Source organism: Phalangium opilio, unplaced genomic scaffold (assembly GCF_054372755.1).
Source record: "Phalangium opilio isolate 3A_F unplaced genomic scaffold, DU_Popi_V2 ptg000009l_1, whole genome shotgun sequence".
Classification (NCBI taxonomy): Eukaryota; Metazoa; Arthropoda; class Arachnida; order Opiliones; family Phalangiidae; genus Phalangium; species Phalangium opilio.
In genome coordinates, this window is record NW_028324146.1 from 8913954 (window position 1) to 8939403 (window position 25450).

At 35.0% G+C, this 25450-nt stretch overlaps 1 protein-coding gene and 1 long non-coding RNA gene across 2 annotated transcripts; both read left to right on the forward strand.

Moving 5' to 3' along the window:
• Positions 1-119: 119 nt before the first annotated feature.
• On the forward strand, positions 120-21443 carry LOC149713693 (degenerin mec-10-like). The gene is made up of 9 exons (XM_089849066.1): positions 120-292; positions 13978-14150; positions 14210-14278; positions 17573-17687; positions 17768-17840; positions 17936-17993; positions 18122-18138; positions 18196-18256; positions 18569-21443. The coding sequence occupies exons 2-9, from the start codon at positions 14049-14051 to the stop codon at positions 18674-18676; spliced, it is 603 nt and encodes a 200-aa protein (XP_089705192.1). The 5' UTR covers positions 120-292; positions 13978-14048; the 3' UTR covers positions 18677-21443.
• On the forward strand, positions 9108-10566 carry LOC149713694 (uncharacterized). Its single transcript, XR_016369335.1, has 3 exons — positions 9108-9429; positions 10294-10385; positions 10459-10566. It is a non-coding gene; the product is annotated as an uncharacterized LOC149713694 (long non-coding RNA).
• Positions 21444-25450: the final 4007 nt, after the last annotated feature.

A 25450-nucleotide genomic window follows, 5' to 3' on the forward strand; every position in this document is an offset into this window, starting at 1 on the left:
AAAAATATAGCTTTAATGAAAACGGTTGCTCGCGGAGCGGGTGCGAGAATTTTTAATTTTTTCTCGCACCCGCTCGATTTTTACCCTCAACACGCGCCTTTGAAAACGCACCTTTACGCTTTTCGCGAGTGCAATAAAAGGTACATAACAATCATAATTTCATGTTTTTGAACAATTAAATAACAAACGAATTGTTTCAGTTTAATTATTGAGCTGAATAGTCTAGAGCTAGGAAACTGTTTTAAATGGATCCCGAACAAGAAACAAAACCCTTCAGTCGGAATTAATTCAGGTTTTATTAAGGCTTTTATACAGGGTGTACCTGAAATGGACGTAGGAGCGGAAGTATTTGGGTTCCTGGGGCCAATATAAGGCGAAACTGTTCTATGATATTTTGTCGTACGCCAACCCATTTGGAAGTTACTAGAGAGTTAGGACGCCTGTATACCGAGCAAAGCTCGGTATACCGGCGTCAGTTGTGTGAGGGGGGTTTCATTACTTCTCCCTTTTTTGTCCCTCTCAACCTATTCCCCCTTTTTTATTGACAACAAAGGATGATTGTGTAGGCTTATAAAAGTTTTGTAGGCTTAAGACCATTATATGAAGTAGCTGTATGAGTAGGTTTATAAGTTAAGACCATGATATAAAGTGCAAAGATATTTATTTTCTTTAAAAGTATAGGTTTTAATATTAAAGATACATTTTCAATTTTCATTTTAAAATGTATTTGATTTATTCTAAAATAATTTCTTCTATCTTCGTAAGGAAGAAGATAAATTTTAATTATTTTTAAATCTTACGCAAGGCATTAAGTTGTTCTTTGATATACAAAGCGTTAAGTTGTTTTCTAACGTAGAGTTCTAGGACTAGTCTTTCGAGATCTTTAGTTTTAACTTTAAAGGTATGATAAAGTTCTTCGGTGTTTTCCATGGGTTTTTCTGGTGTTTCTTCCTCGGTTTTAATGTCGTTATTTATATTTTTAGCCATATCGTAGTATACGATAGGCTCTTAGTTTGACCCGAGCCGTCCGTAGTAGTAGTAGTAGTAGTAGTAGTAGTAGTGGCCGGGGTTGTCGCTTCGTTATCGTCAGATTTTAGCTTAAAAGGAACTTTATATTACCACAACCCACCCATTGGGGTAACTGGGCTCGGTTAGAGATTTAATTTTAATTAAAATTTTTTCAGGTCAGATCCGGGAATCGAACCCGGGACGCTGGCGCAACAGGCAGAGATTCTACCAACTGAACCATAGAGACTTGATAGAAACTCCGAGTTTTTTATTATTTATTCTTATCTCTAAAATGTCGGGGTGATGTGGGGTGGGGTACCTCTTAATCTGTGGGGTCGGAAACTTTTGAATTTTTATCTGTGGAGTCGGATACTTATGAATTTATATGTTTGGGGTTTTTATATTTATTTTCTTTTTATGTATGTGCTAATTAAATAGATAACGATTTTCCCCTTTTTTCGTTCTCGTTCGGTAGCTATCGTCATCTATGTTATGTTTGACTGGAACGTTTTGGCGGTTAATTCAAATGTGGGTTTAGATAGAGCTAACATAGTGTTAAGTGAGCGTTATGCGTTTGATCGTTTTAGCATTGCTAAAGGTAATTCGAGGGGATAATCACTAAAATGCGTAATCACTAAAACTAAACTTTCTCTTTCAAAGGTTTCTGGGCAAAAGTCCTTGTTAGAAATTTATAAGATGCGATAAGTGTGCATCGGCATAAGTCTATGTTGTAAACTCATCGAGGGGATTATCACTAAAAAACTATCTGTTCTTCGATTCGCCGGAATATTAGAATTACAGCATAAGTAAATTTATACGGTTATAATTTAATCAATGTTTAGAGTAGGGAATCGAGGGGCTATTCACTCTGATTTTATGCACGGTAATCATTTAAGCATTGAAAAAGATAGCGCTATTCACTCATTAGGGTAACGTATAGAGGGATTATCCACTCATTAGGGTAGGGTATAGAGGGGCTATTCACTCGTACGATATGGCTACTATTACGAGCCCTTGGGCCGTCTTGTTGGTGTATGTTTCTGCTTCATCAAAACTGAAGGGTATATTTTTTGTTTGCCCACCTCTAATAAAGTTGCATTTGGGGAAATGTTTTAAATGTTCTTCGTAGGGATTATCATCGGGTCTCCATGCTAATAATATTCCATCGCATTCGAAGCACTGTACTAGATCGTCGGTATGTAGGGAATAAAATCCCGCTCTGCTTAAAGTTTTTATATAGTTTCCGTCTTGAGGCCAGGAGTAAAAAGTACGATATCTCTGCAGCTCCGAGTTCATGATGAGGAATGAAAATGATTATGGGAATATCCGATTTATAAATCTGCCAAACATTCCCCCCCCTTTTTACATCCCCTCTCACATTCCTACCCCCCCCATTCCTTAATATATGAAATAAAAGAAAACAGTATTAAAAAGGTGACACATTTATATTTTAAAGATACAAAAGAAATTACAAAGAGTATTTTTTAACAAAAGGATTAAGTTTTTCATTACGGGCTCGTTTCAACATGTTTGTAACAATGATGTCATTTTTCAAATAATCTCGACCAAAACGCTTCATGAATGATTCGTGGCTCTTTCTTTTTGTTCTTTGTATTATATAGGCAATACAGTATAGTCCACATGTCGAACTTGACAAGTTTTGAAGTCTTCTATCTACGCCTAACAGTTTCGGCGGCGTATTTTGGGACCAATGGGTACTTGGACAGAATTTAGTTTTTGTTTACCCTGATGGCGTACAAAGGTTGCGGCCACTGTAAAGGCGGGGAGACGGGTTTTTACGTTCTCTCTACACTTTTTATAGATAACAAAGGATGATTTTGTAGGTTTGTACGTTTATAGCGAAGACCATAATATAAAGTAAAAAATTATAAGTGGCAAATTTTATTCTTATTGAAATAAAACTAATTATAATTAACATATTAAAAATTTTAATGGCAAAAATCTATACAAAAATATATAATTTTACACACTAAAATATATTTCATACGTACGTAATGCGCGTGATTAGGTATTTGCGGGACTAGTGGGCGCTTGTACTGAGTTTATTTCTGGTTTGCCCTGATTGTTTACACCTAACAGTTTTTTTCATGGAATTAAAATTAACCTGATTTTCGGTAGATGAATTAAGTAAAAGCCATTTGATTAAGTGTTTGATTTATTCTATAATAATTTCTTCAATCTCCGTAATGAAGATAAAAATCTGAATATTATTTTTTAAATTTTACTTACGGCATTAAGTTTTGCAAGTAATTAAATTTGCTAGTTATACTTACGGCAGGTGTGAAAGGACGGAGTTCAATACTTTTTCCTTTCGTAAAAAGGAAGGTAACCCCTTTCGTATTCTTTACAATGGTATGTAAGTTTGCTGTAATACATTCGGTGTACGTAGGATTAGAGATAAATATCATAATATAAAGTAAATAATACAAGAATGAAGACTATGTTTTGGTCTGTTCTATTGTAATAGGGTAAGTTAGCGAAGTATTTGGAAGCCAGAGGCTACTTGCATATAGTGCATTTCTGGTTCTTATTGCTTATTATAGATTTTTTTACATACAATTCAAATTTATATGATTCTCAGTTGACGAATTTAAGTAGAAAGCAAAAACTTCCGTAATATTTCCCATTCATCTGTCACTTCCTCCTTTCATATCTCTAGGGCTAGGCCCTAATTTAAAGTAAAAGAGCTTTTCATGAATAAAGATTATAATATAAAATAAATTTACTCCTCTTTTTTATTTTGCTATAAAAGCAAAAGATCTAATTTTAAAATGAAATTGATATAATTTAAACTAATTTCTCCAATCTGCGTAAATACGGTATAAATTTACATACTATTAACAAGTAACAATGCAAGTCAGTTTCACTAAAGAATATCTGAGCCTAGATTGTCACATCTATGTCATAGTGGAGGGGAGGAGGGAGAAGTTCGTATGCTCTCGTCACGACTGTATTATCTATGCAGTTAGAGTTAACTTCTTAATACAAAGGTAATTAAATTTGCGTTGTATAAAATTTATTTTGGAGTATAGGCCATAGTTTTTTCCATTCTTTATGACTCTCATAATAAGTATTACTTGATTTATTCTAAATTAACAGCTTCTATCTTCAAAAGAAAGTTGATATTAACTATCATTAAATTTAGTGTAAGGCAATAAGCTATTTTTTAATTTAAAATGACAAGTCAAATATTTTTGAGATGTTTGGTTTTGAAATTAAAAGCAATTACCAATTCAATTGATCATTTTCCTATAGCTCTTTGTTTTTTCTGCGTTGACATCGAAAGGTTTGTTTGCTGGTTCAGCGTATTTTCCATGGACATCAATGCTGAATTGTTTGTTTTTCGTTCGGCAAGCGGCTCTTATAGAGTTTCCCATGCTGGAAACCTTCCTTTATATGATAGACCTTACACATTGTCAGGTAGAGAATAAAACCTTGCATTACTTAAAGATCTTAGATCAGTGGCCTCTCTCTCGCTCGCAGTCCATGGTACTGAGAAAGGTACTGAAGCTATTATAGTATCTACCCGTTATACGAAGGTATTTACTACCCCTTCCCTCCCCCGCAAACCAATTTTTTGAGATGTTTACCCCCAATTAAACCCCCCCCATCTGTGACGTATGCAATATCTTTGAAAATATTCTTGTTTTAATTAAAGAGCACCATTATAAAAAATGTACATTATACAAACTAACAATTACGAAAACCGTTCTCCTTTATGATCTATTATTATGTATGCCATAATGTGGGTGGGGTGGCGTAGCGGTTAGCGCTTTCGCCTCGCAGCAAGAGGATCCCGGGTTCGATCCCGGACTGTGGCACCGGGTGAAAATCTGGGAACAAATCCTTCTGCGTAGAGTTTGCAAGTTCTCTCCCCGCTTGTCAAAGGAGTTTTCCTCCGCGGTCTAACCCGGTTTCTCCTTTCCATCAAAACTTGCAGAGGTTAACGGTAATAGTTAGTATAGGGCGCTGTCGGTTAGCTGTGGCATAGGGGCTAGCCACCATCCCTCTATGCATTGTAAAGGGACCCACCTGTAAACAAGCCCAAGGCTTAGTGTGGAAATCCCTTCATAGGCAAAGCTTAGATTATTATTATTATTATTATTATTATTATTAAGAAATCCATATTTAAATGCAATAAACTTAACTTTAATTTTTAAAATTTTACACTATTAACATAAAATTTATACTGTCCTCGTTCTGGTATACGAAATCAGCGTATAAAAGGCTCTTTTCCAATGCGCACGGACGATGACGGGCTAACGTGTTTCTTTGGTGGTCATAGAGAACGTTGACACGTGTCTCACCTTCTATATCCATGGCCTTTGGACAATCCACGTCATTCAAATTTATGACTTCTTTATTTAAAATATTAAAAAGAAAGAAACATTTTTGATTACCCTTGCAATATATACGGTCTGCGAACCGGGTACCTAACATGAGACAGCGACGAAGATTATGATAAGGCGTTTCTCCACGTCCAAATGAGATTCCGTGTAAATTTCTGGTGATGTAGTTATTGAGTCGTTGTGTAGACGAAGGAAGCGTAGATTGACTATAAGGCGGTAAAAATATCCATGACACTATTCCTGGAATTTTAGTAACAGTAGCACAACTTAGTTCTTTAACTATCAGATCGCCTGCGAGGTTGCATTTTTCGTCCTTCCCGTGTAGATACTCAAAGTCAACTACTACAGATTTCGTGTTACCAAGAAGATAGTTTCCTAAATGATGATTCTCCAAATGGTTGGGGTGCGGTTTATATACTTTTCAAAGCCCTTTCACTCAGTATATTAGCTATAGAATATAAATCACATGACGGAGTGTGGTGGCATGCTGAAATACGTATGATAATAGCTCTTAAGAGGTCCAATCGTTGCCCTCAAATTAACAGTCGGTATACTGTGTTTTCGACAGAAGATTAAAAATGCAGAGACAGCAATCTCCTTTTAATGTCAGGCGGTCAAACATTCTCCACAGAAGGTATATTGACAGTTGTCTTAAAAGGGGATGTAAAGGTAAATAATGAGCCCATGGCTAAACTTATTAGACAGATAATTATAGTTTTGTTGAACCTATGTGCCCTTAAAGCATTAACGTCTAAAGTACCAAGAATGCGTACGAGATCTTAGATAAATCTTCAAACTTTTCTTCGTGATATTGTGTATACTAGTTTTTAGCTAACGTTTCAAAAACTTTAACATAAGAATACGCCTACAGTCAAACCATTCAGCAATGAGAAAAAATAGGCATTTCAACGATTCTTATTGTATTGTGTATTTTATTACAATTGTGTATACTAGATTTAGCTAAGGTGTCAAAAACTGACATAAAAATACGCCTACTATCAAACCATACAATAGTGAAAAAATAGATGCTTCAAAGTATGTCGGAAAATGTGTAAAAGAGATTAAGCGGTTAGACGAGATCTTTATGATTTTTCATAATTATCCGACAAGTTTTATCTTGTTTTTAAATTTTTACAATTTGTTTCTATACTTTTTTCATTTCTCTTTGGAGTTTTTTATCCAGGTAAATTCCAATAGCTCAATTGAAACTGAAAACCACGAAAGCTATGTCTATAATTACAATGTCTATATTTGTGAGTAGACTAGCATATACTTCCACAGGAAATAACCTAATGGCTAAGTACCCCAGTAGGAACTATGTCACGGTCGCGACCCTGATACATGGAAAAACTAAAAGCGTTAAAAAATCATATGTTTTTATTTAAATTCCTCTTTATATGGGTTTTTTAGAACATTTAAATGCTGTTTGGTTTAAATAACCATGATGGCCATATAATTTTATTCTGTTCGAGTCTCCATTTGCCTGTTTAACCAATCAGAGTTTGGTTGAATTATTTAATTTCGCTTATTGTGTATCATATGGTACAGATGACAAAACTAAAAATCCAAAGACATTGTGAAGTATAACAACGCGAATGCGAAACACTATGTAGTAACAATCATAAACATGAATGTTAAAATTCAAATTTGGTTGTTTTTTTTTCACTTTATGCTAAATTTCTCAATAGTAACGAATATGTTTTTCAAAACCCCGATTAACCGTAGGTACATACGTTATTATAGCAAAATAATTAGATTGTTTATCTCATATTTAACGTAAGAAATAAAATTCTCAGTAGAAAAGGCAAAACCAACGTTCATGCTAAATAGTCTGCCAATTGAATTAACGCCCCAATTCCTACTAAGCCACAGAGAATGTTAAAAATATATTTAAGTTATAAAACTAAGCGAACTTTGCAAATTACTATACTGAAGATCAAGTACAAAAAACCCCTCTTTAACTATCTTTTCTTATTTTTAGGGAGGTACTGGTTAAAAATGTTTAGGTATCTAGGATACCCCTGACAATTTATTCATATGATAGCAAAACTATTCTTAATGCACGTGGTAAAACAAAGAATAGATAGAAAATTAATAAAAGCGATGTTAGAATTGCGCTTCCCCCCCTCTCCCACAAATAGTAGATATACTACGCCTGGTTTTATTAACCTCTGTGAGTGCTAGAGTACATCAAATTTAAAGGAAATAGTTCACTATTCCTATACATCAATGGTTATATAAAATGGATAATTTCTAGGTCTGATTAATCAGTTGGATTTAATGATAGTTTTTTAGTTTGATAGTAGGCGTATTTTTATGTCAGTTTTTGACACCTTAGCTAAATCTAGTATACACAATTGTAATAAAATACACAATACAATAAGAATCGTTGAAATGCCTATTTTTTCTCATTGCTGAATGGTTTGACTGTAGGCGTATTCTTATGTTAAAGTTTTTGAAACGTTAGCTAAAAACTAGTATACACAATATCACGAAGAAAAGTTTGAAGATTTATCTAAGATCTCGTACGCATTCTTGGTACTTTAGACGTTAATGCTTTAAGGGCACATAGGTTCAACAAAACTATAATTATCTGTCTAATAAGTTTAGCCATGGGCTCATTATTTACCTTTACATCCCCTTTTAAGACAACTGTCAATATACCTTTTGTGGAGAATGTTTGACCGCCTGACATTAAAAGGAGATTGCTGTCTCTGCATTTTTATTCTTCTGTCGAAAACACAGTATACCGACTGTTAATTTGAGGGCAACGATTGGACCTCTTAAGAGCTATTATCATACGTATTTCAGCATGCCACCACACTCCGTCATGTGATTTATATTCTATAGCTAATATACTGAGTGAAAGGGCTTTGAAAAGTATATAAACCGCACCCCAACCATTTGGAGAATCATCATTTAGGAAACTATCTTCTTGGTAACACGAAATCTGTAGTAGTTGACTTTGAGTATCTACACGGGAAGGACGAAAAATGCAACCTCGCAGGCGATCTGATAGTTAAAGAACTAAGTTGTGCTACTGTTACTAAAATTCCAGGAATAGTGTCATGGATATTTTTACCGCCTTATAGTCAATCTACGCTTCCTTCGTCTACACAACGACTCAATAACTACATCACCAGAAATTTACACGGAATCTCATTTGGACGAGGAGAAACGCCTTATCATAATCTTCGTCGCTGTCTCATGTTAGGTACCCGGTTCGCAGACCGTATATATTGCAAGGGTAATCAAAAATGTTTCTTTCTTTTTAATATTTTAAATAAAGAAGTCATAAATTTGAATGACGTGGATTGTCCAAAGGCCATGGATATAGAAGGTGAGACACGTGTCAACGTTCTCTATGACCACCAAAGAAACACGTTGGCCCGTCATCGTCCGTGCGCATTGGAAAAGAGCCTTTTATACGCTGATTTCGTATACCAGAACGAGGACAGTATAAATTTTATGTTAATAGTGTAAAATTTTAAAAATTAAAGTTAAGTTTATTGCATTTAAATATGGATTTCTTATTGGCATACATAATAATAGATCATAAAGGAGAACGGTTTTCGTAATTGTTAGTTTGTATAATGTACATTTTTTATAATGGTGCTCTTTAATTAAAACAAGAATATTTTCAAAGATATTGCATACGTCACAGATGGTGGGGGGGGGGTTTAATTGGGGGTAAACATCTCAAAAAATTGGTTTGCGGGGGAGGGAAGGGGTAGTAAATACCTTCGTATAACGGGTAGATACTATAATAGCTTCAGTACCTTTCTCAGTACCATGGACTGCGAGCGAGAGAGAGGCCACTGATCTAAGATCTTTAAGTAATGCAAGGTTTTATTCTCTACCTGACAATGTGTAAGGTCTATCATATAAAGGAAGGTTTCCAGCATGGGAAACTCTATAAGAGCCGCTTGCCGAACGAAAAACATACAATTCAGCATTGATGTCCATGGAAAATACGCTGAACCAGCAAACAAACCTTTCGATGTCAACGCAGAAAAAACAAAGAGCTATAGGAAAATGATCAATTGAATTGGTAATTGCTTTTAATTTCAAAACCAAACATCTCAAAAATATTTGACTTGTCATTTTAAATTAAAAAATAGCTTATTGCCTTACACTAAATTTAATGATAGTTAATATCAACTTTCTTTTGAAGATTGAAGCTGTTAATTTAGAATAAATCAAGTAATACTTATTATGAGAGTCATAAAGAATGGAAAAAACTATGGCCTATACTCCAAAATAAATTTTATACAACGCAAATTTAATTACCTTTGTATTAAGAAGTTAACTCTAACTGCATAGATAATACAGTCGTGACGAGAGCATACGAACTTCTCCCTCCTCCCCTCCACTATGACATAGATGTGACAATCTAGGCTCAGATATTCTTTAGTGAAACTGACTTGCATTGTTACTTGTTAATAGTATATAAATTTATACCGTATTTACGCAGATTGGAGAAATTAGTTTAAATTATATCAATTTCATTTTAAAATTAGATCTTTTGCTTTTATAGCAAAATAAAAAAGAGGAGTAAATTTATTTTATATTATAATCTTTATTCATGAAAAGCTCTTTTACTTTAAATTAGGGCCTAGCCCTAGAGATATGAAAGGAGGAAGTGACAGATGAATGGGAAATATTACGGAAGTTTTTGCTTTCTACTTAAATTCGTCAACTGAGAATCATATAAATTTGAATTGTATGTAAAAAAATCTATAATAAGCAATAAGAACCAGAAATGCACTATATGCAAGTAGCCTCTGGCTTCCAAATACTTCGCTAACTTACCCTATTACAATAGAACAGACCAAAACATAGTCTTCATTCTTGTATTATTTACTTTATATTATGATATTTATCTCTAATCCTACGTACACCGAATGTATTACAGCAAACTTACATACCATTGTAAAGAATACGAAAGGGGTTACCTTCCTTTTTACGAAAGGAAAAAGTATTGAACTCCGTCCTTTCACACCTGCCGTAAGTATAACTAGCAAATTTAATTACTTGCAAAACTTAATGCCGTAAGTAAAATTTAAAAAATAATATTCAGATTTTTATCTTCATTACGGAGATTGAAGAAATTATTATAGAATAAATCAAACACTTAATCAAATGGCTTTTACTTAATTCATCTACCGAAAATCAGGTTAATTTTAATTCCATGAAAAAAACTGTTAGGTGTAAACAATCAGGGCAAACCAGAAATAAACTCAGTACAAGCGCCCACTAGTCCCGCAAATACCTAATCACGCGCATTACGTACGTATGAAATATATTTTAGTGTGTAAAATTATATATTTTTGTATAGATTTTTGCCATTAAAATTTTTAATATGTTAATTATAATTAGTTTTATTTCAATAAGAATAAAATTTGCCACTTATAATTTTTTACTTTATATTATGGTCTTCGCTATAAACGTACAAACCTACAAAATCATCCTTTGTTATCTATAAAAAGTGTAGAGAGAACGTAAAAACCCGTCTCCCCGCCTTTACAGTGGCCGCAACCTTTGTACGCCATAAGGGTAAACAAAAACTAAATTCTGTCCAAGTACCCATTGGTCCCAAAATACGCCGCCGAAACTGTTAGGCGTAGATAGAAGACTTCAAAACTTGTCAAGTTCGACATGTGGACTATACTGTATTGCCTATATAATACAAAGAACAAAAAGAAAGAGCCACGAATCATTCATGAAGCGTTTTGGTCGAGATTATTTGAAAAATGACATCATTGTTACAAACATGTTGAAACGAGCCCGTAATGAAAAACTTAATCCTTTTGTTAAAAAATACTCTTTGTAATTTCTTTTGAATCTTTAAAATATAAATGTGTCACCTTTTTAATACTGTTTTCTTTTATTTCATATATTAAGGAATGGGGGGGGGTAGGAATGTGAGAGGGGATGTAAAAAGGGGGGGAATGTTTGGCAGATGTATAAATCGGATATTCCCATAATCATTTTCATTCCTCATCATGAACTCGGAGCTGCAGAGATATCGTACTTTTTACTCCTGGCCTCAAGACGGAAACTATATAAAAACTTTAAGCAGAGCGGGATTTTATTCCCTACATACCGACGATCTAGTACAGTGCTTCGAATGCGATGGAATATTATTAACATGGAGACCCGATGATAATCCCTACGAAGAACATTTAAAACATTTCCCCAAATGCAACTTTATTAGAGGTGGGCAAACAAAAAATATACCCTTCAGTTTTGATGAAGCAGAAACATACACCAAAAATATAAATAACGACATTAAAACCGAGGAAGAAACACCAGAAAAACCCATGGAAAACACCGAAGAACTTTATCATACCTTTAAAGTTAAAACTAAAGATCTCGAAAGACTAGTCCTAGAACTCTACGTTAGAAAACAACTTAACGCTTTGTATATCAAAGAACAACTTAATGCCTTGCGTAAGATTTAAAAATAATTAAAATTTATCTTCTTCCTTACGAAGATAGAAGAAATTATTTTAGAATAAATCAAATACATTTTAAAATGAAAATTGAAAATGTATCTTTAATATTAAAACCTATACTTTTAAAGAAAATAAATAACTTTGCACTTCATATCATGGTCTTAACTTATAAACCTACTCATACAGCTACTTCATATAATGGTCTTAAGCCTACAAAACTATTATAAGACTACACAATCATCCTTTGTTGTCAATAAAAAAGGGGGAATAGGTTGAGAGGGACAAAAAAGGGGGAAGTAATGAAACCCCCCTCACACAACTGACGCCGGTATACCGAGCTTTGCTCGGTATACAGGCGTCCTAACTCTCTGTTACTTGAACCTAACACTTGCTAGTTTGCATAAATCACAGCATGTTGACTTCGTCTAAAACAGTAGGAATTAAGATCAAGATAGGAAGATTATTGCAAATTAGTGGTTGCTAGCTAAAAGAAAAAAAGCCTCATAGCCATAGAGTTTATAGTAAATTTTTAAGGAGTAGAAAATTGTACAGTTGGTGACTCATAAAGAACATCAATGTAAAACAGCATGTTACGATTTAGTGTGTTGAAACAACTGACCGATACTAACGGTAAACTGACAGCGATAAGTAGCGCAAACTAATAAGGAACACCGACATTTTGCTTCATTCTTCAAACAATCGAAAGCTGGCATTTAGTTTAAAGATTAGGTTAATGTTGCAACTTATCGAAATCGGTATTCGTGAATAAATGTTAGTGGGTGAATGTTTGGGATGGGATGTTGGGCAACGCCTGTTAAAACTGAGCAGTAAAATGCATAATTTGTAAAATTTAATCCTTATAAAAATCAACAAATAATGATGAAACCTAAATGTTGAAAATGAATTAAAATTTTTTATGGTTCAAAGTGACCAAAAAAGGGAACATTCCTTTCTCCAAAAAATTACAGTGAGGGAGTAATGGCGTTTTTCTTGGGGCCTCACCCGAAATTTCACCCGTAACAAATTCGGTACGCTATGTTGAATAGCGTACTTAGGAGTGGGCTTCATGAAACCTCGCATTCCTTCTCAAGGTCACACACTACTTACTTGTTCAAGAAAGGGTTGAAAGGCTCGTGATTGGCCTACACTGATTACGAGGTACCACCAAAAGAAATAGCTGAGAAAAATTTTAAGAAGAAATTTTCGTTCTTAACCTCGGAACCGAACGGATGACCGCTAATAAAACTAAAGAAAATTTGAGAAAAAACCAAAAGTGGAGGGTTAACTTAAAACTAAGAAAAAACTTCGCAAATAAATTAATAAACGATTAAACCTTAGTAAATTTGCAGACCACCCTAAAACTTTAGACTAATGACATTTACTAACTGGTAGAAATCAGCCAGCGATGAGAACGACAGGAGACATACGTGCAATGCGAGATGCAATGTAATGTACCCATAAGAAAATGTACATTCTTACTCCTTAGAATTATTCTATGAAAATTGCCATTAAAAACGGTAAAAAAGGTACTTTTTTTTAAAGGTTCAAAGTGTTTTAAAGCATGTTATAAATAATTTGCTAATTTAATGGAAACAAGACGTCGCCGGATATGTAGTTTCGTACACAAACCAAAATGAACGCTTTTGCAACCTTTCATGTTTGAAGAATGAAGCAAAATGTCTGTGTTCCTTATTAGTTTCCGCTAGTTATCGCTGTCAGTTTCCCGTTAGTATCGGTCAGTTGTTTCAACAAACTAATCGTAACATGTTGTTTTACAATGATGTTCGTTATGAGTCACCAACTGTACAACTTTCTACTCCTTAAAAATTGACTCTATGGCTATGAGGCTTTTTTCTTTTAGCTGGCAACCACTAATTAGCAATAATCATCCTATCTTGATCTTAATTCCTACTGTTTTAGACGAAGTCAACATGCTGTGATTTATGCAAACTAGCAAGTGTTAGGTTGGCGTACGACAAAATGTCATAGAACAGTTTCGCCTTATATTGGCCCCAGGAACCCAAATACTTCCGCTCCTACGTCCATTTCAGATACACCCTGTATTTATTTTTCGTTGAAGCGCCCTTATTTAAGTGTCGTCTTTGATAGACGTTGATTCCTATTATTATATTTTGGTACAGCGTTAACAATTGATTTCAATATCGATCGAAGGGAATATCATTTGACCAAATACATTACAAAGGAGTTTTGCATGCGAATTTCCGTCGGACCTTCTCATCGTTATCTTGATTTAGAGAAAGAGAACAATGTGTTTCTAAGGGACCAAACTACTACCGTTATATCCATGAAACAAGTTCGCTTCATCGGCATGATTTTAAACTATGTAATTTGATACTTGTTCATTTATTTTAGACTACTATTCGCCGTTTGAAATCGCCTTTTAGAGATGACTGCATGGACTACAAAGATCAAACGCAAACGGTAAGCTAATACGTCGATTACAATTTCCAAGTTAAAAATGGTCTTACACGGTGAATCTCCATTACAATATGAATATGTTTAAGGTTCCTGAATAATTTATAAGACCCAACGAAGGGATCGTAAACTTAATTTAATTAATTCCATTTGTTAGAACTTAGGGTTATAGTAGAAGCCGTACACATGAAGTGCGTAACACGTACCTGGGGGAGCTACACGATATTCTCTAACCTCCTAGGAAAGAACCTCCCCTTTCGCGGAGAAAAATAGTTCGGTAACACGGCTCCTTCGGATCCTTGCGATCCTTCCGCGTTAAGAACCGATTTACCAGGTACATAAATTAGGGAACTACTATAAAGACTGAGTAGGGTGTCAAAAATATTCTTTAGTTAAAACTATTCACAATACAAAAGATGATTTGGGAGTAAGGCACGAAAATGTTATCAATCTGGGTAGCTTTTGCTTGAACTATTTAAGACGCCGTGTATCTGTTGGTACGAAGCATAATCCGCTTTTGGTTATAGGTCAACGAAATAAATTAGTCTAGTATATGGATTCAAATATCCAACTTTCATATACAGTAATTTCTAGAGATGGATGTAACACGCTTATATACTGCATATATAGAAATGCTCCTTAATATAAATACCGGCCAATAAGTTTTGGCAATTTACTTACAGGGTGTTTCTGATAAGCATGTTATAAATTAAAGGATGTGTTCTTTGGGTCAAACTGAGTCAAAAGTGTGTAAGAACATGGGGTCTACAACTTTTTGTTTCGGAGGTACGGGTCCCCAAAAGTTGGACACCAAAACGTGAAAAATGTCTCAAATGTGGAGTAAGACATCAACTTGCTCATCTTATTTAGACAATTCCAATACCCTCCCAGCTTAGAGTTCTAATGAGCCATTTTCTAGCAGAAGTGTATTATTAAAGGTAGAAATGTGCAAAGACTGGTCAATGAAAGGTATAGTTCAAAGTGACAAACAGAGAAGAGTTTCCAGTTATTGTATCTCTTATTCGTACATGTACCAAGTTGGCAGCAGTTTTAGAGGTGTTGTTCAAAATGCTCACCACCAACGCTTAGCATTAATACAAATATGTGCCCGTCTTACGAACGATTCTTGAACATGTTGAAAGATGCCAGGCGTGTTTCGGATTGTTTCACACCCTTCAAGTATTCGTTGTCGTAAGTCGTCCACATCACGGACTCTACTCTTGTACACCAAGTCCTCGCAAAAGTAGAAATCACATGCATTCAAATCGGCAGATCTCGCCGGCCACGCAACTGGTCCTCATCGTCCAATCCACTTTAAAGGAAATGTAGTATCGAGATGTTCTCGAACCATATGGGCGAAGTGTGGTGGCGCGCCGTCGTGCATAAACCACATGTCAAATAAAAATGCTAACGGTATGTCCTCAAGTAGTTGCGGTAAAGTCTCTCTTAAAAACTCGAGACATGCGTCGCCATTTAGTCTGGTTGACACAAAATGTGGCCCTAATAAATGTGCGCTGACAATTCCGCACCGCATATGTAAAGTAAATTGAGCTTGGTTACTCCTAGCAGTTGTTGCATGTGGGTTTATTTGACGCCATTCATGGTCGTTGTGATAGTTTAAAATACATCACGGGAGAAAAAATCCTCATTGGTTACTAAAAGAGCGCGTGGGAATAGATAGTCTTCAACTGTAACCACCGGCAAAAGTCTAGCCGTCTAGGATAATCTGCAGGGTTAAGCGCTTGCTTCTTCTGAATTCTCCTCCTCGTGCAAACCACCTCCAAGAAAATGTAGCATAGACCAGATAAGATTTTTACGCGAACGTAAATCAATCAAACACAAAAAGGTTTTACTCGGATCGTAAAAATTACGGTGGGTAATGCTGTTCTTCACAAAGTCACAGAGTGGCTTAAACCTCCGGTGGTGACATAATGGCGTATACTAATGCAGAATATGTGGATATGCATCTTATGTATGGACTTGCGAGGGGTAATTCTATGGAGGCACGGAGACAATACCAGGAACAATTTCATTAACGAAGCGTACCTGATAAATGAATATTCGAGGCTGTTGACCGGCGCTTGAGGGACACGGGTCAGCTACATCCACGAAATTATCGGGAACGAGATCCTCTAGAAGGCATCGAGGATATCGAACAAGACGTTCTTACCATCCACGCGCTCTTTTAGTAACCGATGAGGCATCTTTCTCCCGTGATGTGTTTTGAAATATCACAACGACCATAAATGGCGTCAAATAAACCCACATGCGACAACTGCAAGGAGTCACCAAGTTCAATTTAGTTTAAGTGTGTGGTGCGGAATTGACGGCTCGGGCCTCATTTTCTACCACGCAGACTAAATGGCGAGGTATACCTCGAGTTTTTAAGAGAGACTTTACCGCAACTACTCGAGGACATACCGTTAGCATTTCTACATGACATGTGGTTTATACACGACTGGGCACCACGACACTTTTACCGTATGTTTCGAGAACATCTCGATGCTACATTTTCTTTGAGGTGGATTGGACGAGGAGGACCAGTTGCGTGGCCGGCGAAATCATGTGATTTCTACGTTTGGGGTTATCTCAAGAACTGGGTGTACAAGAGTGAAGTCAGTGATGTGGACGACGTGCGATAACGAATACTTGAAGGGTGTGAAACAATTCGAAGCACGCCAGGCATCTTTCAACATGTACAAGAATCATTCGTAAGACGGCACATGTTTGTATTAATGCTAATGTTGGGCATTTTGAAGAACACCTCTAAAACTGTTGCTAACTTGGTATATGTACGACTAAAAGATACGTGGCCGGGAACTCTTCTTTGTTTGTCACTTTGAATTACCATTTATTGACCAGTCCTTGCACACTTCTACCTTTCAAAATACACTTCTGCTAGCAAATGGCTCATTAGAATTCTTATATGGGAGGATATTGGAATTGTCTAAACAATATGAGGAAGCTGATATGTCTTACTACACTTTTGTGCCATTTTTCATGTTTTGGGGCCCGTACCTCCGAAACTAAACGTTGTAGACCCCATGCTCTTTGACACTTTTCACTCAGTTTGACCCAAAAACACCCTCTAATTTATGACATGCTTTTAAGAAACACCCTGTATACAAGACTTACTTAGATATTCATTATCGTTTTTCAATCGAAAATATCGGTATCAGAATTCAAAACTGCCGTCTCTAGCAATTTGCAAAATGTAAAAACTCAAACGTAAATTTCTTTCTTTTGATTTTCTGTTTGTTTCAAATTTTCAACCTCTCCTTTACGCTCGTTCTGGCCTAGGAGTGCATTAATGCGTGTATTCAGAGAGTCAACTTGAAGAGATGCGGTTGCTTTGATCCAATCATCAAAGAAATGGGAAATTTTCCACCTTGTAATATATCTAATTTGAGCACTGGTAAGCGAAATAAGCTTTTACAATTATTTATTTCTCATTAATGTATTTATTGGAAATTTGTATGAAATTTTTTTTTTCAGTATGTTGTCTCCAAAAGTCTAGTCAGTTAATAATCGAAAGAGTAGAGGATTGTCGTTGCAACGGACCATGTGTGTAAGTACCTTATTTTATGACCAAGAGTCGATTGAAATTTCCGGTTTGCAAAAATAATAATCCAGTTAAAACATTATTGAAATATTTGCCCGAAGCGATACGAAATATGAAACTTCGCTATCCTATCTCGAACCTGTTGATGAGGATGGAATGGTGAGTGCTCATTATTCGATTCAGCATGAAGTGAAAAGTCAAATGACGAAATATATTACTTTATTAAGTTTAAAAATTATAAAAATACTTTCTTAATTGAATAGTAATATTTCACTTATTTTCTTTAGAGTGCTGACATTGGGAGGTAAAGAAATTTTGGTTACTCCATTTAGGCTTAGGAAGGTAAATTTTAAAATTCCAGGTTCAAGATGTATTTTTCGACACTTGATCAAGTTGTATACTCGACTCACCCAAAGTACACGGTGAGACATTTCTGTTAATTTAAATGAAATAACAATCTATACAGGGTGGCTTCGTTATTGTTGAATATAGCTTCTATGGTATAGTATTATCGTACTCAAAATACTACTTTTCCCACTATTTCTTGTATGATAGGTTAAAAATAGCTATAATCGACATAATTTGTAACGTACAAATGTAGAATGTTTCTTCCATGATGTCGTAATGAAATCAATTATAGAATTTTTTCAACGAATATTCGAAGCAATTTTGGAATTTCCAATAATTTAGAGGAAAACATTAGGTCTAATAACGAAATTTCAAATATTTTACAGATGAATGACGTTTTAGGAGCAGTTGGTGGACACTTGGGACTTTGGCTTGGAGCTTCCATCCTAGCCTCAGTTTCAAGCATAGTCAGTTACGCGCAAAGAAAATTTTAAATTTTAAATTCCATGTTTCGTTAACACCCACAACCAACACGTTATTCGAAAAAAAATACTTCATAGTCTTTCGTAATGACGTAAATTACTGGCTGAATAAAAGGTTCAATACAAAAACTTCAATTGCGCATTCAAAATAAAAAATAAAAGCTGTTATTATTAAAAGTATATATATGTAAACTAGGGATGCACCGATATGGGTAGAGCCGATATATCGGCCGATATTATCGGCCCATAAAAAAATAATATTTCTCCATGAATATCGTTTCCAAGAGTAGAATCAGCATTATTTAGGACCATTTACGTTTTTACTTTGTTTTATTAGAGACATGTGTCACGTCTCTTTCGTTCAATGTGGTACCGATACATATTTTTGCCCTAACCCCTTTCCATAAAAATGGTATGGTCTAAGTTAAATGCTTGCTTGGTTTTTAGTAAAAATGCAGCTCCTTTCCTTGTTCAACATGAAGTAGCGTTATAGGCAAACTTATGGACCACAAGTGAAAAGTTCAAAGTGTAAATTAGTGACACCAAACACATTAGAGAGCGTCAGTGTCGACTTCGATTGTTGCGGAAGGTATACGGCACTATAGGAAATTACTTTCTCATATAGTCGTGAACAAGGGCATAATACTGAGATTGTGGAAAACCTTGCATTTTAAATGGGAAATGTTAAATTGTGGGAATAATTTTGTGTCATGTTTTTCATTTAGTATTAAGTACTTTATATCTTGTCAAATTTTTCCCGGAAATATAGGTTTACATAATAATAATAATAAGGGGGGTTTATTGTGCTATAGAACAGTACAGCAGTTCCAACAAGTTATAACACATTTGTAAGATTAAATTTAAATTAAGTTAAGTTAAAATATGGATTAAAGCTAGTAAATAGACAATTCAAAATTAAATTTCTTATTTCATTCGTTGTAATAAATTTTTTTTGCATTGCAGTTGTTTTGTGCTGAAGATGTCTTTACCATGATGATTATAATTGCGGCCCAATCTTGTGATTGGGGACATGTCATGAAGCCGATATTGGCCTATACCGATAACAAAAAGATAGGCCGATAAATCGGCCGATATATTGGTGCATCCCTAATGTAAACATAGCCATTTCCCCAATTTCCTGACCCATTTTAAACATTGCTACTTTGAGTGGCGAGAAGTGGCCAAAATCACAAGAGCAACGTCTAGGCAGATTTATTGTGCACACCGCTTCTTGCAAATTTCTTTGTAATATATGCGGTACGCGACAATTTGGTCTCGCCGTTTTGGTGTCGCCGTTTTGGTCTCACCGATTTGGTCTTGGGACAAATTGGTCTAGGGACAAATTGGTCCCGGAAAAATTGGGTCTCGGGAAAAATTGGTATCTGGACACGAAAGTCTCCTTTTAAAAAAAACTTTCACCCCTTCAGAATTTTTTAAAACACCCAAATTTAACCGAACCAAACCTTACCTAACCTAACCAAACCTTACCGAACCGAACCTAACCTAAACTAACTAAACCTAACCTAACCCAACCCAACCGTGTTTGGAGGTAAGAAGATTATTTATATGAGTATTAAAAGCCCGCCTCTTACCACGGTCAATTTATTAGCAATAATAGGAATATTTTGGAAAAGGTGTCAGATAATTAATAGAAGAATATTTTGGAAAAGTGGCAGCTAATTATTGGAACCATTGTTTTGGAAAAGGTGACAACTAATTAGGTAACCAAATAATCACGAGACCAAACCATCCCGAGACCAAATAATCACGATACCAAACCATCCCGAGACCAAATAATAACGATACCAAATAGTCCCGAGACCAAATAATCACGATACCAAAGAGTCCCGACAAGGGCGTGCCAACTACGGGGCAGCGGGGGCGAAAGCCCCCGCTCAAATTTTCAAGTCTATGGGACTTTAACATTAGGCAGCCATTTTGCCCCCGCTCCAGTAGAAAGTTGTGGCTCATGTTGGCACGCCCCTGAGTCCCGAGACCAAATAATCACGATACAAAATAGTCCAGAGACCAAATCGGTGAGACCAATTAGTCCCGCGACCAAATCGGCGAGACCAAAATGGCGAGACCCATTCGGCGAGACCATATTTTCCTGTTCCGTAATATATGCATAGATACTATTGCTATAACAGAACTGCGAAACGAATAAGCGAATTTAACATACAAACGTATAAATTAAAGTACCAATCTTAAAACACATATGAAAAAGCACTTTATTCATCACGGGTTTCTCTTAATATTTGGATAAATATTTCAAAAGAATGAAAAATTATCTAAGCTTAAAAAAAGCAAAGAAACGTTTTAACTATTAAATTTTTATTGTTAAAATATTCTTACAGATCGTAAATATTTCGGAAATATTTATGCGGTTCAAGTAAATTATATTTTTACTTGATTATCAATTTTGACAAAGAACTCATGATTCTACCAAAATTTCAAAAATTGCACCCCAAAGTTTAGAGTAGTCACTTTGATAAAATTGTGTCAACATGGGTTCAAGCTTTGACCCAGACAGATGTTAAAAGCTAAAAAAAAATGTGACAAAGAGAGATAAGATATTCAAGTCAATTTAAAATATCTATTTTTGACACGTTTCCAATAAATTGACCATGCATGTTTTATTCTAAAAAATGATATTTTTCATGATTATGGAAATATCCTCGTTCCGACTAATATTTTTCGTGTCCAATTCTAAAATAATTATTTCTTGAACTTGGTGTAAATTTACATAATAAAACGTCACATATCGAAATTGTCAAAATGTCGCCTATTAATAACAATAAATTATAAAAAAAAATGCTTTTTATTCAGGATATCCTTTTAAGATCATATCTTATTTACAAAAGGGTCCAAGTTAAATTAAAATTTTGAAGTTTAAAATTTCTCAATGGATTTTCTCGTTTACAAATAAGGTCAATTCTCTTTTGATTAGTCCAATAGTGTTCAATTTTTTAAAAGCCGTTGGCAAAGCATCCATTGTTTATTTGAAACACTTGTTTCTAAATTTAGATGAAAATCCTCTTTCACAAAGACAGTTTTATGACTTCTAGTGTTTTTAAAAGAATTTTGAGCAACGAATCTTTCACCAATGTTTTTTTTTAACATCAAAATTAGTACATTATTAATATTGATATGATCAAAAACGGATTTATGTACTAAGAACGCCGGATCGTAGCTTTAGCCTCTAGTACCATCCTCGCATACTTTATTGGGAAACTTCGTCTGTTGACTCCACCCACAAATTCTGTATATAGCCGCTCTATTTTCGTGGTTAAATATTTTGTTCCGAAATTGCGCCAGTGGTAAAAAAGCAAAGTGGACAACAATGCGATATAACTCCCGATTTAGTGGAATTAACTTTTAAAGTTAAAAATATAAATAATTGATGTTTCTTTTTTTAAGTATCTAGTTTTTCTTCAACATCAATTATTTATATTCTTAACTTTAAAACTTAATTCCACTAAATCGGGAGCTATATCGCATTGTTGTCCACTTTGCTTTTTCACCACTGTAGCAATTTCGGAAAAAAAAATTTAACCACGAAAATAGAGATAATAATGACATTTTCGATCTCTAGAAGTCCCTATATACAGAATTTGTGGTTGGAGTCAAAATATAAGCAGACGAAGTTCCTCAATAAAGTATGCGAGGATGGGTAGTGAATTTGCTACATTCAACGTTCTTCTTACATAAATCCGTTTTTGAAATGATATAGTTCATTGAATTGCTAATGAGGCTGAAGATCTGTTTGGCATTTTCGTTATTAATCTAGCACAATGGTTTTCCAATATCTATATTCCTTTTAAGTTAGTACTACAAGCCGTATTATAAAAGATATCACCGTATTCAAAGATAGGTCTAAGAATCGCATTATAGACTAATTTCATCGCATAAAAATTTAGGCGTGACTGGAGCATGGTTTTAAGAGCCATATACGTGTCTTAATGACAAAGTGAATGTGATAATTCCATGTTAACATTTCATCCAGCCATATTCCTAAGTATTTAAAAGTTACAACTCTGTCAATTTTATCATTGTACAAAGTTTGGGTGTAGGCTGCTTCTTTTTTCATATTGTTATTTGGACTGAAGAGCTAAAACTTAGTTTTTGATTCATTTAAAATTAGGCCCTTTGTATGTAATATGTTCAAGATTTCGAATATCGGTCTCCATATGATCAATTATCTTGGCTAAATTTTTATTTGCAGAGTCATCAGAATACTCATTACAAATCAATTATTTTAGAGAAGCGTGTAGTTTTGAGGATTAAACATTAAAAAGTAAGGGCCTTAGGACTATACCCTGTGGGCACCCGCTTTCACCCTCTTCGATGACGAGTATTGACCATTACGGTAGACTGTTTGTTGGCGATTTGCAATAAATATGATCGAAATCAGTTTAGTGCTGTAGAGGTTACTCAAGAAACTTCAAGGTCTTGTAAGAAGAGCTCATGCCGGACTGTATCAAATGCTTTTGATAGGTCGATAAAAGTAACCTTCACATATAAACCCTTATTGAATCCATTAAGGATATCCTCGTGTAGATTGAGGAAGCAAGTAATCGTTGAGTAACTAGTTCGAAATCCCGATTGTAGTCTATAGAGGTAATCTACGTCATTTAAAAATGTATGCGTAGACTTACACATATGGTTGCTTGGATAGGGGTAACTAATATTGGTCTTTAATTAATTTGCACTTGTGAATCTCCTACTTTATGTACTGCTGAAACGTTAGCGAGTTTCCATTGATTAGGGAATATTGAGAGTTTTAGGGACGGATTTATTAGTAGTCCGACTGGTTTCGATATTGCTGCCAACAGTGAACGAATTTAAAAAGGGGAAAGATTATCAATACATGCTGCCATACTGATTTGTGATTTCTTAAGTAAACCAAATACTTCATTTTCAATTACATAGTAAATTGTTTCCAGTTTGGCGAAAATTTTATCATTTAAGGTAGTTAAATTGCCATTAGTGATCTTATCAGCGACCCCATTGTCATTGAGTATTTCAGCAATAACTCTTGGGTCATCAATCATATTATTATTAATATTTAGCGTATTTAAGGCATTCTTATTACTTTTTAATTTTATATAAGGTTCAAGAGTGCTCCAGACATTAACAGAGGTAGCATTATTTAATTTAAAGTGAAAATAATTTACCGATAATAATAATTTTTACCGATCTGTGTAAATACAGTTTCTTACTTTAGTCTTTAATTGTCTCTGATATAAATTTGTTTTTTAATATAAGGGGTTAGCCATGGGGAATTTCTCGAAGCGACATATTTTTGTTTATAGGAGCGTGAATATCAAGTTGAGTTTTAATTATAGTGGTTAGTATATCGATTCCAGTATCGGGACTAGTAATCTTACAGTGTGCATCGGATAAGCTGTCTTGTCGGAATCTAATTTAGAGTAAGTTCTAGTGTTTACAAGATGTTTCCAATTTTTGGGTACTGTAATTAGTATTAGGTCATGATCAGATATACCTACCGAGACTACTTCCACTTTAGTAATTCTATTTGGGTAATTTGCAAAAACGTGATAAATTGGTGTCCTTGAGTTAAATGTAACTCTAGTAGGGACAGATCAGTTTTAGGTCTGCAAAGTACTTAGTAACAGTTTAGTTATCGATAATCTCGGTTTTACGAAGATTCGTGTCACCAAAAGTGGATGAGTGGAAAAGTATGAAAATGGCCAAAAGTCGCGAGTCATCAGAGTTTCGCCGTAGTTGACCGTTTTATTGGCGTAGCTATACTGGGACTGTTCACTCCCTTAAAATAGGTCTTGTGTTAATTCGCGGTTACGCGGTTACCGTCGTCTGCTATTGTGTAATCTCGGTAATTTAGCTATAGCGCGAGCAGCTTGCGTCGTGATGCGCGTCATCGCGTGGGCTATGGTTAAACCAAGGAGCATAAATGCCTGAACTACTTTCAGTCGCGAGTTTGCAAGTCCATCAGTCACTAGTAAACTAAATAGTTATTGGCGAAACTTTGATGTCCGCGTTTTTTAACACAGGCTCTATGGCCATCGTCATACTTTCCCTCTCATCCACATTTGGTGTCACCCATCAGTTATTTTTCAATATTGGGCTTTCCTTTTTTATCTGATCGTTGATCATTTGTTCAAATTCACCATGTGGGGGTAGTTAAATTTTGCCATCCAATATTTCACTTGAATTTCGATAATTAATTATAAACAGATGTTCTCCAGCTGTTCTATCGCCGTCGTCTTCTATTAATTTTATTAGCTTATTTATAATTACAAACTTATAAGTGACCAGTTATGAAGCCTTTCTTTTCTACAATATTTATCTATTTTTGGCGGTACACACGTATCAAGTCAGAATTCGTCAACACTTTGTATATTAATAAAAACTGTCTTTGCAGACAAAGGCGAGAAGGAATTTTTACAAATATTTAATGTTTTATAATCATGTCCTCAAAAGTCAAAATTTGAATATCTGTCACTCCAGGCAATTAATTCATAAACTTGTCTCTTACTTTTTCTCGCTTTGTCTGCAAAGACAGTTTTTATTAATGTCTGGACTTCAGTCTTAATATTAATTAAAGTTGTTTAGAAACTAGCGTTTTAAACCTTAGGAGAGAAAATTAGGCGCTTCTTTTAAGTCTAAGGGCTTTGCAAGTCCATTATTTTATGTCTCAATCCTGACTGGTTGACATTACAATCAACGCCTAGTCCAATTCAAATTGCTTTCCCTTCGTTTTCACAGTGGAAACTTACCCCTGATCGCTAACCTATTTCAATT

Excerpts from the sequence above, each read along its gene's own strand:
- LOC149713693 (XM_089849066.1), top strand. The coding sequence starts at position 14,049 with ATGCGAATTTCCGTCGGACCTTCTCATCGTTATCTTGATTTAGAGAAA. Across the intron at positions 14,279-17,572 it reads ACAAAGATCAAACGCAAACG|GAGTGCATTAATGCGTGTAT; the intron begins GTAAGCTAATAC and ends GTTCTGGCCTAG. Across the intron at positions 17,841-17,935 it reads CGTTGCAACGGACCATGTGT|CGATACGAAATATGAAACTT; the intron begins GTAAGTACCTTA and ends ATTTGCCCGAAG.